This window comes from Corvus moneduloides, chromosome Z, assembly GCF_009650955.1.
Source record: "Corvus moneduloides isolate bCorMon1 chromosome Z, bCorMon1.pri, whole genome shotgun sequence".
NCBI classification, from domain to species: Eukaryota; Metazoa; Chordata; class Aves; order Passeriformes; family Corvidae; genus Corvus; species Corvus moneduloides.
Window position 1 is genome coordinate 67,347,223 of NC_045511.1, and position 20,838 is coordinate 67,368,060.

General features: G+C 39.9%; 1 protein-coding gene across 4 annotated transcripts in view; it reads right to left on the minus strand.

Annotated features, from left to right (window-relative positions):
- The window catches only part of FAM169A (family with sequence similarity 169 member A), a 38,995-nt gene extending 18,428 nt beyond the window's left edge, over nt 1-20,567 (minus strand). Inside the window, exons 1-7 of one of the 4 annotated variants that reach the window (XM_032097120.1) lie at nt 20,367-20,542; nt 18,493-18,699; nt 5,745-5,882; nt 4,148-4,247; nt 2,999-3,084; nt 1,485-1,656; nt 607-786 (exon numbers count right to left, since the gene is read on the minus strand). In XM_032097120.1, coding sequence (XP_031953011.1) covers nt 607-786; nt 1,485-1,656; nt 2,999-3,084; nt 4,148-4,247; nt 5,745-5,882; nt 18,493-18,504 — 688 coding nt within the window. In that variant the 5' untranslated portion in view covers nt 18,505-18,699; nt 20,367-20,542. Of the gene's footprint in view, nt 1-606; nt 787-1,484; nt 1,657-2,998; nt 3,085-4,147; nt 4,248-5,744; nt 5,883-16,682; nt 16,773-18,492; nt 18,700-20,366 lie in introns of those variants that run through there. The other 3 variants (XM_032097119.1, XM_032097122.1, XM_032097121.1) reach the window with 3 other exon arrangements.
- Nucleotides 20,568-20,838: the final 271 nt, after the last annotated feature.

Sequence of the window (20,838 nt, forward strand, 5' to 3'; positions counted from 1 at the left end):
GCCCAAGAACAGAACATGCCTTGAGAAACAGGGCAAAAGAAATGTGCTTCTTGTCTGAACACAGTCCCAAGAACATAGTTTCCACAATCCATGTAATTTCCTGTATGACATAGCCTCCTAGGTTGCTAAAGGAAGAACCATAAGTGTTTTCCTTGTATTTTAGAACTGTGCCTTCTCATACACAAGTTAAAGGAGAGCCTAGAATGTCCTCTTGACCAGAAGTTCAGAGAAAGCATGAATTAAACAACCTCATGACATTTAGGTGTGAGCAAGGAAAAGGTGCAACAAGGCAGATACACATTAGATCCCATACAGAAACACTTCAGCCCATTCTGCAGGCTTGTTGGGGGAAAAGGGACAGCGGTAAACTTCACAGTAGCAGAAAGCCAACAGAGTTCAAATAACCTAGTTTTACACAGAGGATTAAAAATTGAATCAGGAACTACTTCATCTTAAACAAATCAGGATTTTTAGCATCCACCAAAGCGCAGAAATTAATGTAGAGCCTGAGGATGAGGCCACAAACATGGAACTTGAATGACAGTACTCATTTGGATATGTAAAGAAAGCACAAAGAAGATCCAAAGAAAAAATTGAAGAGCTTGCCTGTATACATGAACGGTGACAGTGGATATCGTAGACCAAGAGGCTCTTCAGTAAAGGAATCCACAAAGTCTTCCAACATGATTAGCCCAGAGTCTTTCCCACGATGTTTCTTTCTAACAAACATTGTGTCTAGCACTGGCAACTTATACTTCTGACGAAGAAGAGAGCTACAAACACTTCCTGAAATAATCAGAGGGAAAACAATATCCATCAGTATGGATGACATAACTGCATGCTGACTGACGTGCTGCAGCATATTTAAATAAATACTTTTGTAAGTTATAAAAATTCCAAACTATATAATGGTAAGAGCAAGTAAAGTTATAAAAATAATGTATAACTTCATTAAAAATAAATAATTGCTATTAGTAATTTTTTATCTCTTTTGGGCAAGCTTCATAAGCTTGCCAAGATACATCAATTGAATAATGTAACAGAAAAAGTCTGTAGTACCAGAAAACAATAGAGAAGACAGAAGAAAGGCTCACTTTGAAATCTCACTATACAGTTCCATATGAAAACTATAGTAAAAATGAAGCTGAAAGATGGAGGAGGGGATAGGAGAAAACAAAATTATTTAATTATACTTTTAGCTGATTACATGACTTCTCATGATAATTATGAAGACTAATTCAGTTCTTGTTTAAAGACTGAAACAATTATTCCAATTTTTTAAATGAAGACACAAAAAACCCTAGGACATTTTACATTGAAATTCTCCCATAAACAACATATTATCCTAAATTAAACAAAAATGGAACAGATAGTCACAACATGTAGGTACCTGCTTATAAAGCCTGCTAATACAATATCCTTCAAATAGGCTCTCTATCTCCTCCCCTTTACTGCCCATATCCCACAGTCCTCAAGTGTTCTACCTGTAGGTTTAACAGAATAGAACCCAATAGCCTCTCCTTTTTTCCACATGATCTTAGCATAGTGGCTGCTACCATGACAGAGAAATGGGATCTCATTTCTTTCCATTTCTTGTGTTCGATAGATAATTCGATTCAAAACATAGAGAACAACCCTCTCTCCAACAGACTTCACCTAAGGGAATACAGAAGAAACATTTTAGAAGATTGGTCAGATCAGTTAATACCCATACATCAGAGACCTCATTTTCCAAAGCTGCCAGTTAACACAGCTGCAGACAGAATTCAAGGGAAGGCTGTAAGTTCTAAAGCAGGGTGACCCTCTGGAGTTTGTTATAAGGCAAGGAGATGCTCAGAAGCCATTGCAATAGGTTAAGCACAAATCACTACCACAAGAGGATATTCCACGACTTCAATGTCACTCCTAATCCAACGTGCAAAAGCTGGGAGAAGGGCAATGGAGTGGGAATGTTATGATTGAATTCAAAACTATTTTTGGACTTAAGAAACATTCACCAAACACAATAGTAGCACATCAGCCTCAGAATTCCCAGGCTAGCAGGTAACCGAAGCCTTACAAAGGAGAAATTATGAGCCTCGGGGTGGCAGGAGTTGGCACACTCAATCACTGCTGATAGAGTGGCAGGCAACAGGACATGATGCAGTGAAAACACTAGTTACAACAGTTTCTGTGGCATGAAGTAAGGAATTCAATATCCTTCTCTCTGTCCTGCAAGGCTCTTTTTATATATGAAATTTGAGTTCACCACTATTCTACTTACTGTGAAGGAAGGAGGAACCATGCTCTCTTCCAGCGCTTACCTTCCTTGTAAAAGATTAAGCTTTTCTGATTCTCCTACCATTAAGTATGTGGAAAAAAAGGCTACATGCCAAACTCTCTATAGAAAATTTTTAAAATTGCAATAATCGAAGACAAGTGCCCAGACTTGAGCAGATATAAATTAAAGCCCTGGAAAAGCACAGATTTCCAGTTTTGGAAAACACCATGCTACATAGGGTTAAATAATGGTAACAGAAGTCAATGACGAACAATAAAGCAGATACCAGGCAACTAACTTTTCCAAACCTTATGTATTGCCACTACAAGCCACAAGCTCCAACTCACTTCTGTCAAACACATTCCTGACAGTATTTCTGGTTTACTAGTCTCCTGATAAGACCAATAGGTACTGCTACGGTACAATACACAATTATACTAAGATGTTTCAACACAACCAGATAACAATATTCTTAAGAGTAAAGAAGAAAAACGGTAACACGGCTAACATCTAAGCTGTCTACATATGAAGCTGCTGTACAAAAGTCATTCTTGCTCTAGACACTATCTTCACATTGAGGTTCCTTTTCCCCTAGTACCTATTCTTCCTCTATTACTCCCTTGCAACAGGCATCTCATATCTAAATGAAATTAAAACATGTAATATCTTGCACACTATCTATTTGCCATTATCTTGAATAATAAGATTGATTGCTAGGTGAATGTTGGAGCGCTTTACCTGATGAAGCCCCTGTCTAGCAGGGACAGATGTTCTCACAATGTCATCAACTGACCACCACTGGTCAGCAAGATACAGGGCTATAGCTTGAAAGAAACAAGGGAAATAAAAAGTTAGTGATTCTTACCATTCCAAAAGAAACATATTCATTAAAGCTGCTAAATAATCAGGAAGAACACCATAATAACCAAATCAAGCATCTTCTAGGTGGCACTGTATTAATGTAGCTCCTACTACCCTAGCACAACAAATGGGGCACTGTGCACCCCACCCATATGAAATGCTCCCTAGTCCAAAACTTTTTCTGGTAATTGAGACTAATAAACACTAATGCTTTTTTTTTTGCAGTATGATACACAGGAACTATTTTTCAGACATAAGCACTATCCTTCAATGCAGTGCTCTAACATCTCCTTCCACTAAAAACTCTGCCTGTCAAGATGAGTCTCACCCATACGTGTATTTTACTATTGGGTTGCTAATGGATATTGATATTGAAACTGTGCAAGTTTTAGGGAATTAGATGAATGTAAAAAGGCTGATGGCCATGTGAGCAGCAGTCAGGAAGAGTGTGATCTATAGTTATTTGTGGCAAACTTGGCAATCATATACACGGCACTAAATGGAAGAAGGAAACATGGAGGACTGGAAGGGGAGGAAGAAGGAAGGAAGGAAGGAAGGGAGGAGAAAACCCACAAAACCCATGTCATCTCAGCCAGAGGTATGCTAGGACTTCAAGCTAAAGACAAATTTATACATCATGCTGATCAATTCCTATTAATAAAGAGCATCTAAATTCATGGGCAAATTAATAGATTCTAGGAATGTTCAATAAATACCTTTTGAAGAGGTGAAGCATACATAAAGAGATCAAGAGATACATACTGTACTATGATCCAGACAAGCACCACAATATTTTGCTACATATCTTTTGAATTCATTGGGTCCAGTTCTGACCTGATTAGTCCGCAAAGTTCTAGCACTTGTGTATATAAACCCACAACAAAAAATAATAGCATGTGAACAAAAACACAAGTGGTAAAGTTAGGAGCTACAGTAACATGAAATGAGCAAGGGCCTGGTTACATGTATTTTTCACAAAAAAAGAAGATATAGCAATAGAGAGAGATAATGAACTTAAAATGAAACCTGTGAGCGAGTCCCATGGTGCAAAGAGTGCAAGAACTTTGTGTGTCTGCTCTTCACCATAAAGAGGAACGAAGCCCACAGATGTCAAGCTAATAGGAACCTGAAACAAGAATGTACAGTAATTCAGTAGACTCTTGCTAAAACAACAGTAGTAAAATAAACAGAGAATGTTTATCAAGGTAAACAAGATGAATATTGAAAGTCAGGTCCTGAACAGCTAACTGTAAAAGACAAGCATCAGACCCTAGTCCTTACTTTAGACATTTCTTCTTAGAGACAAACAACATTCTAAAGAGCTCTGACTCTCAAGCTCTGGCAGATTTAGATACAGTAATTTGTACTGTTACAGCTCTCTTCTGCCAACAGCTTGCATTTGTGTGCGCAACTGAAGTAAGGTGTGCAAGGAGCCAGCTTTATGTTCCCTTCAACAGTCCCAACTGTGCAAGCTGTCAAAGCCAACAGAAGAATGAGGCAGTCAGTCAAGCACTGAAACAAACTGGGAGAGCAAAACTGTGTTTGTTAGCAAGTTCTAATGTGCTACCGTGGGAAGGCGAATTCAAAAGGGTTTTGTTCCCTTAAATCACATGCATGCTAAAAATTCTGAAGTTGGCTACTTGATTTTGCTCCTGAGAAAAAACATGAAAAGGGTCAAATAATCTTCTTTTAAGGAATCGAGTACCTCTGTGGAAATGCATTTTGATATTTAAATTCACATGTTTCCACTACTAAATTAATGTACAGAAAACTTGACAGACATGAGTGGTGGGGTAGACAGACTTGCTTAACCAGTTTAAGATTATGACACGCTATTGTCACAAATGAGGATGTTAATACAAGCATATATTTAGCCATGCAGCACTCGCATAAATACAGGAAAATAGTCAAGGCTCTGCTTCTGCCAAGGAATCTGCAGTACTGTCCTTTAGATCCCACAGAAAATCCTCTCAGATCACTTAATTTTGATTAAAGCTAGTCACTGTTGGTTTTATTGGTACTAGTTCTAATAGAAGCATTTGTCTGGACAGAACCAACATTGACCAACTTATCCCACAACGGAAAAGGGTTGAAAACATAGAAGTGTCATAGCTATTCTTTACTAGAGCTCAATAACAGCATGAAATATTTCAAATAAAGAAAAAAGTAACCACTATTGAAATTAGTGAACCTCATTAATCAAAACTTGAACCCAAAGATGAAGAACACTGAAGGACCGAGATACAAAAAGAGCCAGTTAGCTTAAGTAAATAATGAACTCCTTAGTGATGACGATAGGTTTTTGCAAATGTGTGAGGTACTTGGTTTTAGGTAAGAGTTTGATTCATCAATTGAAGATTTAAGGTTATAGTTGGGTTGGGGTTTTTTGGTTTTTTAAAAATTACTCAATATATGCAGATCCATTGCCTAGAAGCAGCATGCAGTCACTGACAGAGATTTAAACCCAGTTACAGAGTGAAAAAAATAGAGTTTAACACAAAAAATTCTGAATTTGGAAAATACAAAAGCTTTGATAAAATAATTCTGAAATTCAATAGGACTGGATATCTTAAATCTACAAGGAGTTAAAAACACCAGTATTACAGAATTCGTTGGTTCTTACCTTGCGGCGGTCTGGCAGAGAAAAGAATTCTGGGGAGTTCGGATTCCCCCAGCGAAGGTCAAAGAGGTAGTCCTCTGCTGAGTTCTCCAAGTCCTCATGACTGTAATTGTTCAATATATCCACAGGGAATGACATGCTCTTGAGAAATAAAGCAACATTATTAACATAGGTTGTTTGAAACATATAATGCACATATAAATTAGACTGTTGAACACCCACACTCTGCTGTTCACTACAGCCTTCTATATCCATGACAGAAAGGAGAAATGTTCCAGGCATTTAGGATTAATTGGGATGACCATTAACACCCAATCCGTAAAAGAATCAAATCTGTGCTCATAAGCAGAAAAGGATGAGATTAGCCTATAGATCCCCCTATACCTCAGTCGTGGCAGATTTCCAACATAAAAGCCCCATGTTTGCAGCACAAGTACATACTGCTTTGAGGTGGCAGACTTAGTTCTATCTCTCTCCCAGATTATGTTTTTGATGCCAAAGGTCAAGCTATAATCAGGTGATAAACAAAAAGTAAACCAACCAGATGATAACAAGATGGAGTTAATTTGAGACTTTGCATTTAAATCCATCTCTGAAGAAACCAAAACACTGCTCAGGATTTTTCTGAGCAACTGGCCCGTTAGCATGCCTAACAGGTGGTTGTTTCCAAAAGCATTTCAGCTGTGAAAAGAAACTTTTACAAGCTCATTAAAAACAAGAGCCCACAACAGACTAAAGAAAGACACTTTAAGGAGGTGATGAGACAAGACTAGAGCACTGAAGCCAAACCATAGTGGCAATAACTCCTTGAAAGCTCTTAGATTCAAATTTTCCTTGTCAAAGGAGCATCCAATTAAAATGAGCAAGAGCTCCTGGAATCCACTGTGTGGTCTCCAGGTAAGGCTCTTCCAGCTCTATAAAACTACACAGAAACAGACCCCTCAGCTGCTTTCAAACTATGACTCAAACTCTCAGAAGCATGAACACAAGTTCATGAGAACCTACTCTGGTGTTCTGGAGGAACGCAGGGATCTTAATCTGTCTTGCTCAGCTCCTATGAACTCATCACACAAGTCTCTAAACACAGAAGTTTTATACAAGTTTTATGATTCCTAGTCTTCATTATGGAGTCTTTTTTTCTCAGTTTTATGTTAAATCTTAGTGCATAATGATTTTTTTTTCCTCTTTATCTTCAGTCCCCTCTATTTAATCCACCATTCATTATCCTACTGACACAGGTAAATCAAGTGCATAAGAACATCTTATTCTGACTCAGTAGAAATTAAAAGTCTGCATTTTAGAAGCTTTTAAACAGCAATAATATGCTACTACTAAGTTGATTGAAGAGAAGAGGCTGCTCTCCCTATAGGAGAGATTTTTTTCCCTGTTAAAATTGAACAACAAACCTGGACATTGGCACTTCATTGGCATCTACAACTGCCACCTTTAACACTGTTGCTGATGAAAACACTAATGTTTTCCATGAATGCTATTGTTCAGATATACACATGCATTCCTCAGAGCCATCTCCTTCCAAATTCAGGTCATTCTTTCCCCTCAGCTGTTATTTACGTTTTCTCCTGCCTTCCCTTCTAGTCTCTCACATTCCTCCTACTATTGCTTACTGACCCTATCAGATACTTAGCTGCCTCTCTTAATTCTCCACCTGTTTCTTTCCACATTTCAGGGCTGCCCTTGCCCTTGTTAACACCAATTCCCTTGGCTCCTCCTGTTCACAAGCAAACTGATTTCCAGAGCCAAAGGTGAGGTGTGCATGTTTTTCAATGTAGCAGCAATGCACAGCAAACAGAGGAGCTGCTGTCAGGGGTGAAATTTATCCACCACCTCATCTCTAGCAGATGTGGCTTGCCTGCCCATATAACAGTTCTCAAACACACCAGCAATACTGCACTGACTATGCTGACATAAGCATGTTGCAAGAAAAAGCAAGAAGTGTAAGACCCCGTGACGCTACTCCTACAAGCGGGTGAGGCTTTACCACCTGGTTAACTGCAACAGGCCAGGTAAATTCTGCTGTAAAGGAATACTGCTATGTGAAAAACAAAAAATTTAATTTTCTGTATGCTGGCAGAAAGCGCAACCCCCCTCTATTATTGAAAAAATACCGAAGCGTTTAGATAACTCCACTATTAACAAAGAAATTGAGCTGAGGTTTCATGATTACATGACAAACAGACAAACAAGCCACAAGCTATAACTTTAAGCCTCTAGGTAATAATTCCTGACATTTTTTTGGAACACAATAATGCAGGACCAAAGCAGAAAACATGCAATAAGAAATCCAGTAGATTATCTGACTTCCAACCACTACACCACTATGAAAATAAAAGCAGCAACCATATCTTTGCTTATAAGCAAAAAAGGCTAATTAATACATTCATTAAATTACCCTCAAAATCATTCACAGACCTCTTTTCTGTTTCTGTTGGGCTATCTAATTTCTCATGGCACACTTTGATTTTATTTACTCTCAACTCACAGTAGTCACATTTGACTTCTTCTTTTACAGCATTTACAGAGAACATGTCATGCAAAGGAAAACAATACAGAGAAATTTTCAAGACTAAACCAAGTAAAACCTACTCAGCACCCCTCCTAAATAACTATTTATCTTTTTTACCATGCAGCAGATTAGACATGTAAAATTACAAGCTCGCATACACTTGTGTGATGTATTTTGTCTCAGTGTTGATGAGGTCAGAAACAGTTCGCATTTAAGCTCACTACATCCCTGAAGAAATCAGTAACTGTTCACAAAGTTATCAAGTTATAATTAAAGCATTAAACAAGTGATGAAAGAAGAACGTTCAATGCCAATCTACAGCAGAGCATAAGGAAGTAGTTCACAATACAAAATACAAGCACCTCAAATATGAAATGCAAAATAACCTACCAAAGACAAATGAAATGTCTTCCAACAGTAATGAATTAATATCACTGAAACACAATTGGTTTGTCGGTATTTTTAACAAAGTAAAAATACAAATGGCTTCACATCTAGCCAGTCTCAAGTAGAACAGGAGAGAGAAAAAGGGCAGGACTAAACAGCTTTTCAGGTTTTCTTGACTGGAGGGCATTAACACGTTTTTGCTGCAGAGGCAGCAGGAGCAGCACAGGTCTCCGCCATGCAGTTCCACATGCCCCTTTTTGTTGCTCTAAGCCTCCATGCACTGCATGACTGTAAAACTGTCAGGTCAAATCTTTGTCACACATTGCACGACCATGCTCTGCTCACAGGGTACAATTCCAATTGGTTAGCACGCAGTCAGGCTGACTGAGCACATGCAAGGTAGCCCTAAGCAACCAAACTCATCATGACCATTTGTACATAAAAGCATATTAGAAGTGTGTGCTGGGGGGGGGGAGGTAAGAAAATTTATTTTATTTTTCAAATGAGGCAACTTAAGCATTTCATTTTTCAACTGAAAGAAAATAAATCTTACATTTTTCAAAAACATATCATTTCACAAAATAATATTAATGGTTTTGTGTAAAAAACTCACATGAACAATATTTGCTTTAATGTGGAATCATATGACTTTCTCCCTTGTCAGCATTATGCAAGCTATTACACGAGAAATGGCACGTCCTTTTTTAGGAACAGCTGCAGCACCAGAGGGTAACAGATCAATTCATGGAATGCCAACAAAAACCACATTTAACAGGATGAGTGAACAGATTCCTGTGCAGCACAGGCACTTCTTTAGTCACAAAATCTTTATTACTATTAGCATTAAGGCAAAAAAAAAAAAAACCCAAACAACTCATGGAACAAGTGAGCAACATTGCAAATTGGTTTAATTATAAATTATATCTACAACCTCTTTTTCACCTCAGAAGTGCATGAAAGAGATGCAAGATGCACAGTACACACAGCTTCCAGCTCACATGTGGATTTGAGCAGGAATCAAGAGATATATTCATCCCCTTGCAGTTCCTCAATAATGAATGACACAAAACTGCAGAAAGATAGTAAGCCAAAAGCTATGTTATTTCTTACAGTATGTCAGAGGGCTTAAATACAGCTTAAAACTGGGTTTGGGTGTCTTTATCTCAGGGGAAGTGAAGTCTGAGTGGTTAGGCTGACAGACAAGGATTTAGAGGAATTTCCAGCAATAGCACAGACTTCATGTGAACACAGACATGTTACTTGATCTGCCTGAACTCCTCTACGAAACACAACTAATCATTACCTCAGAGAGACCAGTGTGAGAAATACTTTACGGAGATCATGAAATACTTGAACAAAGGTTGTATCAAATTTTGACAAGTACTGGAAATAGATAGTTACTTACACAGCACAGCTTACCTGAACAGCTCATTTTCCTTAAAAAAATAAAATCACAAAAAATCATCCAAGGCCTTTTCAACATAAGATAATAACTGGGACAAATAACCATGCAGGTGAACAATCTTCGGATTTAAATTTGTTTCTATTAATAATTACAACTGAATTAGTTGTTTTGGGGAGTCTTTTTACCTGTGATTTGCAGTTTAGAGAACAGCTGCCACGGTGCTCAAGCCATGACCTGCAAAACTTTTCTGCTAAACTGGGAAAACCAACCCAGACCCAGCCTGAAGGATACAAAGACCGGTCCAGTCCTGTGATGAAGCATTGGCCTATTCAGACAAAAAATTAACTGTAGTAATGTCTGACCCAAGCTTTGACCTGTTTCAGCAAGTGCAGAAGTATTGGATCACCAAACCCCTCAAGGACTGCCATGCATTTCCTATGAATCACCACACACCTTAAACCAAGTTCTGTTTTAAAAATATAATCCACGATCCTACCATGATCTCCCAGACTAGCTATGAGCCACACCTGGGCTCACATCATGAGAAGAGACATAAATAACAAACTAAACATATGTGCCCACACATACACCAGTTCCAGAGTAAGCCAAGCCTGGACTGCAGAAGTCCCCAGCAATGCTCCAGGCCCAGACTGATGATGCATCAAAGCAGCAACGACCTTGATCAGAGCAGCAGGAGCATCATTTCCATTTTGCTGTGTTTGTTTCCCACCTTGCAACATCCAGTTGCTGGTCTGGTGAAAGCTGTGAAACTACACAGAAGTTTTCTTACAACTTAAAATTTTTTAAAAGTAGTCTTTTCAGCCTTCTGGCTTCAACTACAAAACAAAATCATTACATCTGCCACTTCTAGAATTGTTAAGCTCTCTTAGCAGTCATTCTATCAACAGACAAATTACATAAACGTTTCTTTGCTTTTACTACCAGCTGTTACACACAGCATTTTCATTTTGTTTCTTCTTTATTCAACATCAAATACTTTAAACTGTGAGAGGTTGTTTTTAAAGTAGTTTTTTCTTGTTTCTGTAAAAATAGAGTCTGAAATACTTAGATAAAAGTTCACCATTTTCTATTATAAAAATAAGTAAATTTTAAACCTATGCTAAGATAATAAGTCATTTTAATATGTTTAAGAGAGTACATACTTGGTTTACTATGAGTCAACATAATTGAAATCCATAGAGAAAATCTGTCCCATAATTACCTATTTAGACCACTATTATAACAAAGCTTTTGTGTTTTATAAACAATCCCCATCTCTTAAAACTCTATTAATTTTAATCTGTAATGTAACGTATACTGACTATAGGAGGAGGAAGACATTTTAGGAAAGAGGTGTTAAAATTTTAAATAATAGAGCGTGTATTAGGATTTCTTGGAAATTGTACCAGCTTTTAGCAGCAACAATAATACACTGATCTGCCACATTGAATAGACAACTCAAGCCCTCCTCACACAAATAACTCCTTATTTAGAGGTAGGTTTTCTTGGGTTTTAAATTGCAAAATTGGGGGTTGAACAACAGGTCTTCAAACCATTACCTACACCTTAGCACCAGGGCATATAAGTACCGTTTCCCTGCAGTACAGCTTTTGTTCACATTTTTCAAGAATACGGGCAAATAAATCTTAAATACAAGTTCTTGATAGGTCAGATAAATTTGCTATGGTTTCTCTTTTTTTGTGTTTTCTTAAAAGGAAAAATAAGAGAGTTTTGTTTGTTTGTTTTGATTTTGTTAAAAGTAATAAAAACCCCAAACAACATCTATTCATACCCTACAAAATCAGAAATAGAAAGTTCTTAAGGAAACACAGGGCAGTGTCTAGAAACTGCTGTCAACATCAACCAAGATCTCTGGATTAATATGCCAGCCACATTACCCGTAATCTGCTTGAAGCAGCTTATGGAGCTCTGGTTTTCTCTCGCACACAAATCAAAGCTGTTGATTTGAATGCAAATAAACAAACAAAAACAACAAATCCTTTCCATTCATTAATTAGCCACACAATGTAACTTACAAGTATAGCATAGAGTTATGAAATCTACATACAGCATTCAACTCCCCAGCAAGAATTATGGTAAGAAATTCTAAATACTGAGTTTGAACACTCTCTTATCAAATGAAACATGAACAAGGACAGAAGGAGAAAGAATCCTCCCCACTAAAAAAAGAAAAGGTATTTGCATCTGATTTCTTTCAATTAAAGGTGACAGGGTAGCATTAAGAGAAGACACACAACTTCCCTCCAAAACCCACCTTAGGCAGGTAAAATTCTTATGCATATGCCCAATTAGCCACTGGTGTAACACCACTGGCATTTTACTCAAGTGATTTAAATTAGATATTAGATAGCTTATTTAATCAACCACTAAGTTCTTAGGTATGCAAACTACTAACCTGTTACATACATTTTTCTACAGTCTCACATTTTAATGATATTATCATCTGGTTTTTTGCAGAGCACTTCCTTCAGCAGGGAATTTTGGAAACTAATATGCGCAAGTGTTTCGTACAATGAAAATGTGCCAGAGATACACTAAATCAAAATTCTGTGTTTGAGACTGCTCAAAATAAACACAATTTAAAAATCTGTAAAATTAGTTTTTCTTAAAGAAACCTTTCATGCCTTCCCTTTCAGCTACTCCAATTCAAGGTGACTATCTCCACCCTTAAAATGAAAACCATTCTAGTTGTGTTTGAAAATAATTAACATGTATAAGATAGAAAGATACAGTCAGGTGGGATTATCACCTCGGCAATCTGCCTCTCTCTGACATATACCTGATCTTTCCAGTGCTCAGCACTCACTCTTCTTTCTAACTTCCCAGTTTCCTCTAACTTCCCTCCTCTACACGACAAACCTGTTTAGGGGCTAAGAAAATATCACCAAACCTGACAGAGATACCTCTAATGACCCACCTTTCCTCTCTGGTCACTACTCTTTCCCCCTTCCACGCCTTAGCAGTTTGATGTTGGTGTGCCATTTTCCAGCTCCATCCTCAGTACCCTCCAATTTTGTTCCTGCAGTTTAGGCCTTACACCATCTGCTCCTAAAGACCTTAATGACCTTCCTGTAGCTCAGCACTTATAGCCCCCACACAGCCTCTCTTCACAGGTGGCTGATGGGCCACCTGGGACATACACAGACACACTGCTCTTACCCCTGCTCATCTTCTACAATTTCCATAGGTTTACCTCCTGCTTCTCCAGGCATCTAACAAAGGCAATATTCTGAAGCTTAATTTGCTGCTTGTTATCAGAAGATCATTTCTTACTCCCACTAGGCACCCACATTTCTTGGCAACTTCTTCCATTTTCGAACCTTCGTATCCTCCTCTAACATCATCCCACTGGTTTGCAAGGGCCATCTCATAAATACATCTAGTGATTTCAGAGATAAGAACAAAAAAGAAAGCTCTTTTTTTGCCATACTTAGGAAAAAAAAAAATAAAAGGGACAACAAACCCACCAAATCTGGGTAGACAGATGGCGGACTATCAAGCCTAACATAACTAACCTAACACACACAGAGACTGGAGTTGCAGTAACCCTATGTATACATTTGCATCTATTTTTAAAACGCTTGGTTGTGCTGTCCTATCCCCTATCCCCACAACTGGGGCGGACGTCAAAGCTGCACAGATTAGATTAGCCAATCACAGATACGTGTTAGCACAGTCTAATGAGCTACTTCTCATCAGCCGAAGAACAGCAGCTCTCTCTGTAGCTGATTCAAGAATATTCCACATGGAAATTCAAGTGATGGTGTCTATGGCTACTAACAGTGAGGAGCAGGTGATTGATCTTTGCAATCACAGTCTCCATACCCAAGGAGTTACTAAAACAGTTGTCTGAACTACAACTATGCCACATGAAGTCTGGCTTTCAGCAAAGGAGTTGTAGGAAAATTCAACAGTTAAGCAGTATTCAATCTCTTATTGTCTTGTTTAAATTATCTGAAGGTGGTTTTGCTGGTTTTGCCTGTTTTTTAATGTCATTTGCAGTGGGAAACCTACAACTAAGGAAACAGCATATAACTAAGAAAGCAGCAACTGCCTTGGTTTTGTGGGTGGTTCAAATGAAAATGTAGAAAGGGGAATAGAAATTAACATGAGATGTTCCTGGACACAGGATTGCAAATAAACAGGGCTGCAACAAGAGATCCCCGTCAGCCAACCATAAAACTTTCTTGCAAACCAACAAGCACAGAAAATTGAGATGTTTTGGAGTCTCACTGTATGGCCCTACGGCCCATTTGCAACAGCCTGAGGATCAGAATTCTGAAAGTAGTAAGACAGCAAGTATAACTTACTGTCATTTAACTACAGCATTTGGAGCAGTGAAAATTTAAATCCCATCACAGATAAAAAATTTCTATTTTTCTCAGAAAGGGAATAGGCAGCTATCTCCAACTTCTCAATCCAACTCCAGTATCTTGAAGATACTACAATTATCTTCAGAAGATGACAGATGGATAAAAAGACAGCATTTATTATGAGAGAATACTGAATTTTACCTGCCACTTGTGCTCAGTGTTTGACTGTAGCAAGTTCTCTCAGCTGCTTTGCACAACAAATGATGAACTACAAGAGGACGACCTTCACAGGCATACTCACAAAGTAGTTTGTGGACTTACCAAAACAGTGTGGGACTCCAAAAGAACTAGGGACACAGGTAACTAGAAAGAATTTTACCTTGCCTTTCTCAAAGGAAAGATAAAGTGGAAGTCACATGTCAAGATTATCACACACATCAAAAACATTGTTGAAAGGCTTTTAGACAACACGCTTGGGGCACAGACAGGATAAGGAGTCATTACTGAGTCCCAGTCTGAGCCCAGTCATGCTATGAAGAGCTATTACAAGTTACCATCCCAGGTGACAGAGACCATGCTCACAAATACAGTAACAGCTGTAAGCGGTCCCATACGCCCATGCAAAACAGCACCATTGCTTCCTCACCTTTACAAAGGCCACAAAAACTGACTACCCCTGTCTAGCTCACAGCTGTAGTCAGCAGTGACTATATTTATCTTTCTCATCCCATCTTCAGAAGGATGGAAAACAAGGCACATACGAACTAAAACTAGAAAATTAGAAGTAAACTCCATCCTCTGAAAAATAAACAAGTAAAAAAATAATATGCAAACCTAGCATCAAAATGATTAAATAGCTAGGAAAGAGTCAGGCATCTTGTAAGCTGCTCCAGCTAACAGAAAAAAAAAAGTTAGGAAGATCTGGTATGGTTGCGTAGAAATCCTGTTCCCAAAACAAAGGAAGAATAAAACATCAAAAAGAGTATTTCATTGCTCAGAATCAGCGTCAAGAATCTGTTCAGACAGACAGAATCAACTGACTTAGTCCCTCTTCAAAATGAATCTCCTCTCCCCAGTGTTCATACTTCCTTGTCATCCAAACCAATGTGCAACAAAACCCTTAGCAGATTGATTCCTGAGCAGCTCTGTGTTTGCCTTTTATTTCAGTAGTCTCATACTTGTGGATGGTTAATTTTTGTTTCCCACAATTGTCTGGGTACAACTGCTGGTTTTTCTCAACCCACGACAGCCACATTACAAAAAACCATCCATTAATGTGCATTCACAAGGTATCAGTAAACATGTTACTACAGGACTCAAGTTCTGTGTCCGCAAATTTTAGCAAGAATGTCTCTAATAGCAGAAAGGAATTCACACACAACCTCCTCCCTGGTGTCATCTGTCGTCATCTCCATCAGCAACCATCCTGACATTCCAAGAGCTCACAAGCTTCCGTCAGCATACTGCATTTCCCGTTTCTCACGGTAATACATGTCTGTAAGATTCAAACTTCGACGCTACTCCTTCTAATACCTAGGCTATCCTGTTACAGGTGTACTTGAATTTTTGAAAAAACAAATAAACAAACAAACTGCTTCAAAACCTTCAATAATCTGTCTTGTCTGGAAATGCAGACATTACTTTATTGTTAATGGTGGGTTTGGACACAGTACATAAGCTGCTCATACTTCTGCACATACCACCATACTTTACTTTGTTACAAAGCATACAAACAAACAAACAAAAACCCCAAACCAACAAACAAAAAACCCCCAACAACAAAAAGAACAATATTAGCACTGCTGACTCATTATACTAACCCTAAATTAGTGCTCATCTTAAAACTGAGTTGCCAGGAATCAGTTCATTACCTCCTGATCCTTCAAAAAACTCCTTTCTGCAGTTTCCGACTAAATGTTGACAACATAAACTCTCAATATTGAGGTCTCAAAAGAAATAAATCATTCCAACATTTTAAAATCCTTTAAAGTTGTCTGTGCTGCACTGTAGTTACATTTACATTGCTATTGTTAAAACCGCCAGCTATTCTATCATTATCAACTCACAAATTATTCCAATTCTCCAGTTATAGTTATTGCTGGCTAACTCTACAACAGCTGTGAAATATTATTCAACCTAGAAAACATTTCTATTTGCAGAATTTGATGCCTGCAAAAGAGCTAGGTAAAAGACTGGTCTTCCAGCAACACATTTGCTAACTTAAGCACACTTCACATTTTTACACCTGATGTTTTAGAAGCATGAAGCCAGTTAAAGACAGCATTTCATACCATTCGAAGTTCACCGATTCTCCGTGCTGGGGAAAGGCAGGTGCAGCTGCAGGCTCACAGCCACTGCCACACCGGAACTTCTGAACTGGGTGTATTCTTCTAGCACTAGCCTCAGCGGCTACGGATTCGACAGAGACCACACCTTTACTGATTATTCTTTCTCTTCACTAATCCACAGAATTAAAGAAACCTATTTAAACACCTTTATTTTACATGTTTTGATGACACCTAGAAGAAAGGGTAACAGTGAATTCAATTCATCCTGGTCTGTAAACAATTTCTAATCAAACACAGTAGTGAGAGATGCTGGCCCTGTGCACATGGAGGCCCCCTGTCCTACAATATTCTGACAGAATATGCTAATGTACACAAAGTACAAGACAAAAAGAGGGACAACTCAGATTTGAAAACAAATCAAAAATCAAAACTATTACTTTGAATAACTGTACAACACACAGTTCAGTATACAACTCAGAGAAATAGATTTCCCTACATTTTCCATTCAAGGAATCATTTAGAACTTACAGACTTACCATTTACAACAGTAGGTTTTCCAGTTTACTTTGAAAATAAAGAAACAGATACGTTAGTCCTGACAAACCTCACTAATTTCACTGAGATTTTAGGAAATATTTGGAAGCTCATTACTCTTTTGGGACAGGATTCTTTTACATATTTTAGCAAGTTATTTAAAAGCTTCTCTGAAATCTAAGACTTATTGGAGTACACCAACTAAATTTATAATGATTAAATAAATAAATGCTGTCACACCCCATTGTTCAGAAAAAAAAAAATCAGCAATAGCAGACAAAACTGCAAGAGTGCAAGAGAATAGCTACCAAGATACTGCATATGCCATTTTGATCATATTTAAAACAATGCAGCAGAGGAAACACATTAGAGCAGGCTTTTCCACTCAGACTTGTTTAATCCACACTGCAACACCAGGAAGCATAAGTTTGAGAGGAGGGTTGAATTCTGTCTGAATGATTTTTTTTTTTAACCCATTTCTATTGTAAGAAAAAGGCTTTTTGTTTTGCAACAGGTTACAAAATGATTACCCAAGAGACATTGATTGACAAAAGCAGTTCCAAAGGAAACTGCACACCTCTACCACTGCTGCCCCAAAACCTTCACAGACAGAAGGATGACTGCAGCTTTCTGTAATGCATAGTTGATTCAATGTGATGAGTAAGTTACAACCTTGAGAGTCAGGAGTAAGGTATTTATCTGTGAGGAAACAAGAAGCTAGTATCTTGCACAGAAAAATATTTTAGGAATGCCAATGTGAAAATAAACCTAAGTAGACATTACTTTAGCTCTAATACTACTATTCATACTTGCAGTTTAGAAACATAATTGGTAACACCTTTAAATATCACTACTCCTTGATATTCATTGATCGGCAGAAAATAGAGATTGATACCAAGTCTTATCATATCTAAGAATGTAAAGCAAGTGAAGGGCTCTTCTACTCTGATGAGTTTTTCTAGCACCATCACATCCCATCTTCATCTTTTAGTGATTTTTGTATCAAACATGAAAATAAAAGCATTAGTAAGTGTCAGCCTTAATACAGAAGTGAACTTCCTCCATCTTTCACTTGCAAAGACTGCACTGGACTAGATATGCAAGTACAACTACTTAAAACAAATTGTGCTTATACAATGTGTGGATAAGAAGAGCTTTAAGATAATTTTGAGTTGTATTACCTTTACAGCGCTAACAGACATTGAAAAAGAAAAAAAGAACCCCACACGTATATAAACCTCCACCCTTTTGATTATTAAATCAAAGAGGTATTATCTACCTTGATGTGCATACTGAAGAAATTAAGAGTATTTTCCAATTCATTTTGCAGAGTAATACCCCTTTGTAAAATGGCTAGTTACGTAATGCTCCAAAAAGAGTTCTGGATCACACATTACTAGAGAGATACTGTAAAAGTACAGTAGAATCCCATCTTAATTCCTCATCTTGCACAACAGGAAAGAGAGACACTGTAAAACATTTGATTCTGCACAAAGAAAACAATAAGGAACATCAGGAGAAAGAGAAACAAGAAAAGGACTTTAAAACCTGCCTGCTCTACCAGCAGCTCAAAAAACAGTGTTGAAATTGAGATGCTCACTGACATTAACAACACCTGAGTTTGAACATTAATTGTATAAACCACTCTCTGCCCTAACATTTTTCCACTATGAAACAGGTGATAAAATGCTTTTTTTTTCACTAGCCGCCATTAAGACAAAAAGCAAGTTCTTCAGTACCTAAATCAAGCAGAGGTCAACTAAACAAGAAAGGTACCAGTGGCTGAGGAAACGGAGAGAAGATGCATTCCATTCCGATAGAGTTTGATGGAGGAGGAAGACCATGATCACTTTGCCGCAATCTTTTATAGGTCCTCCAGTGAGGCAGCACTGACTTTATTATTATACTGATCACTCTGACATAATGCTTATTCCCCATAAAAACTGGTGGGCTCTATACTAGGCTGTAACCAATAGTGCAGCCCAACACATAAAATGAGTAGGTGCACTTATGCAGAACAAGAAAAAGTTCCGTCCTCCTGCATGTATGTACACAAAAAAGTAAGTATTAGCTGAACGGTGTCTGCACACAAAAGGCTAGTTTTCCAAATTTCTGATTATTAATAACTGAAAACTCCACAGCTCAGAAGAGCTTAAAGACAATTCTTTAATGGCTTCCTCTAAATAGAGCATTAATACGTGCATAAAATTGGTGAGTTAATATATTTTGTTTTCCATTAATTCTAGTAAAACCTTTTGCTCTAGCTCTCAGTGTAACCCACTTTCTTAGGCTGCATTTAATACTCATAAGCAGGATAGCAATGCTACATCAATAGATATCTTAGGCAAGATGCTTCCCTATGTTCTAAGAGTAATGAATCAACCCTATCTCAAAATAAAATTCAAAGACTTTAACACCATATGTAGGAAAACAGAAAAGCGTGTGTGTGTGTGTGTGCGCTACTGTGCGTGTCCACATGTGTTTGCACACGTACACACACACAGAGCCATCTTTGTGGGAGACAGCAACTGTAGCATTGCAATTACAGTTCTCATACATACGTAAAGGTGTATGGACGTATAATGGATCTTACACGTGTGTGGCTATAATACGCCAATTTCAACGCTACAATAGAAGACCCCACAAAAGATGGCTGGTCCTGGCCAACACGGAGTGGCCTGGGCCAGAACTCACACCGAACTCGGCGTGGCGCAAGCTCCGCGAAGGCCGAGGGAGGAGGGGAGGTCGAGCCCCGCCGGGCTGCGCCCCGCCGCGGGGGAGCCGGACCGGTCCCACCGCCCGACCGAGCCGCCTCCGCCCATCGCCCGCGAGCTCGGCGCGGCCCTGCTCGCCCCGCGATGGCAGCGGCGGGCAGCGGGGTCGGGCACTGCCCCGGGGCGGGAGCGCGGCGCCCAGGGGCGGCGGCGGGGACGCGGGCTGGGATGCGGGCGGACACCTGGCGCCTGCCGCGGGCGAGGGGCCGCGGGGCAGCGGCCAGCCCGGCCCGCCCACTCGCCCTCCCGCCGGGCTGCGCGCCCCGCGCCCGCGGGCGGCCGCCCAGCGCTCCCCGCGTCCCGCCCGGCCGGGCCCGGCGGGGCTGCAGTGATGCGAGACGCCTCGGCAGGATACCCGCGACACCCCGCCGCGCCTCACCTCAGCCGGCCGGGCAGCCTGCCGCGGCGGCGCGGGGATAAACGAAGAAGGAGGCGGAGGCGGCTGGGCTCCCTGACAGCGTTCACGGCACACCCCCGCTCACCTCCGGCTTCGCCCGGTCCTGCTGCCCAGCGCCTGATATCATCTCCCCCGGCGGCCTCCCCGCCCCTCGCCGCTGACGCACTCCCGCTGATACGCCTGGAGCCGCCGCCGCTCGCCCCGCGCCGCCCGCCATGACGGCTGCGGGGACCCCGCGCCGCCCCCCCGTCCGCGGCCGGGTGTGGTGCCCGCCCCGCTGCCACGGCCCACAGCGCCGTACCGGTGCCATCGCTCACCGCGGCGGCCGCCCTGCTACCTGTGCTGTGGTCAGCCTCGGGGGCAGACGTGGTACCCGCGCCATCGCGCACCACCGTGGGGCTGGTGGCACCTGTCCCGTGGCCCTGGCATACAGAGGGAGCCCGGAGCTGCCTCA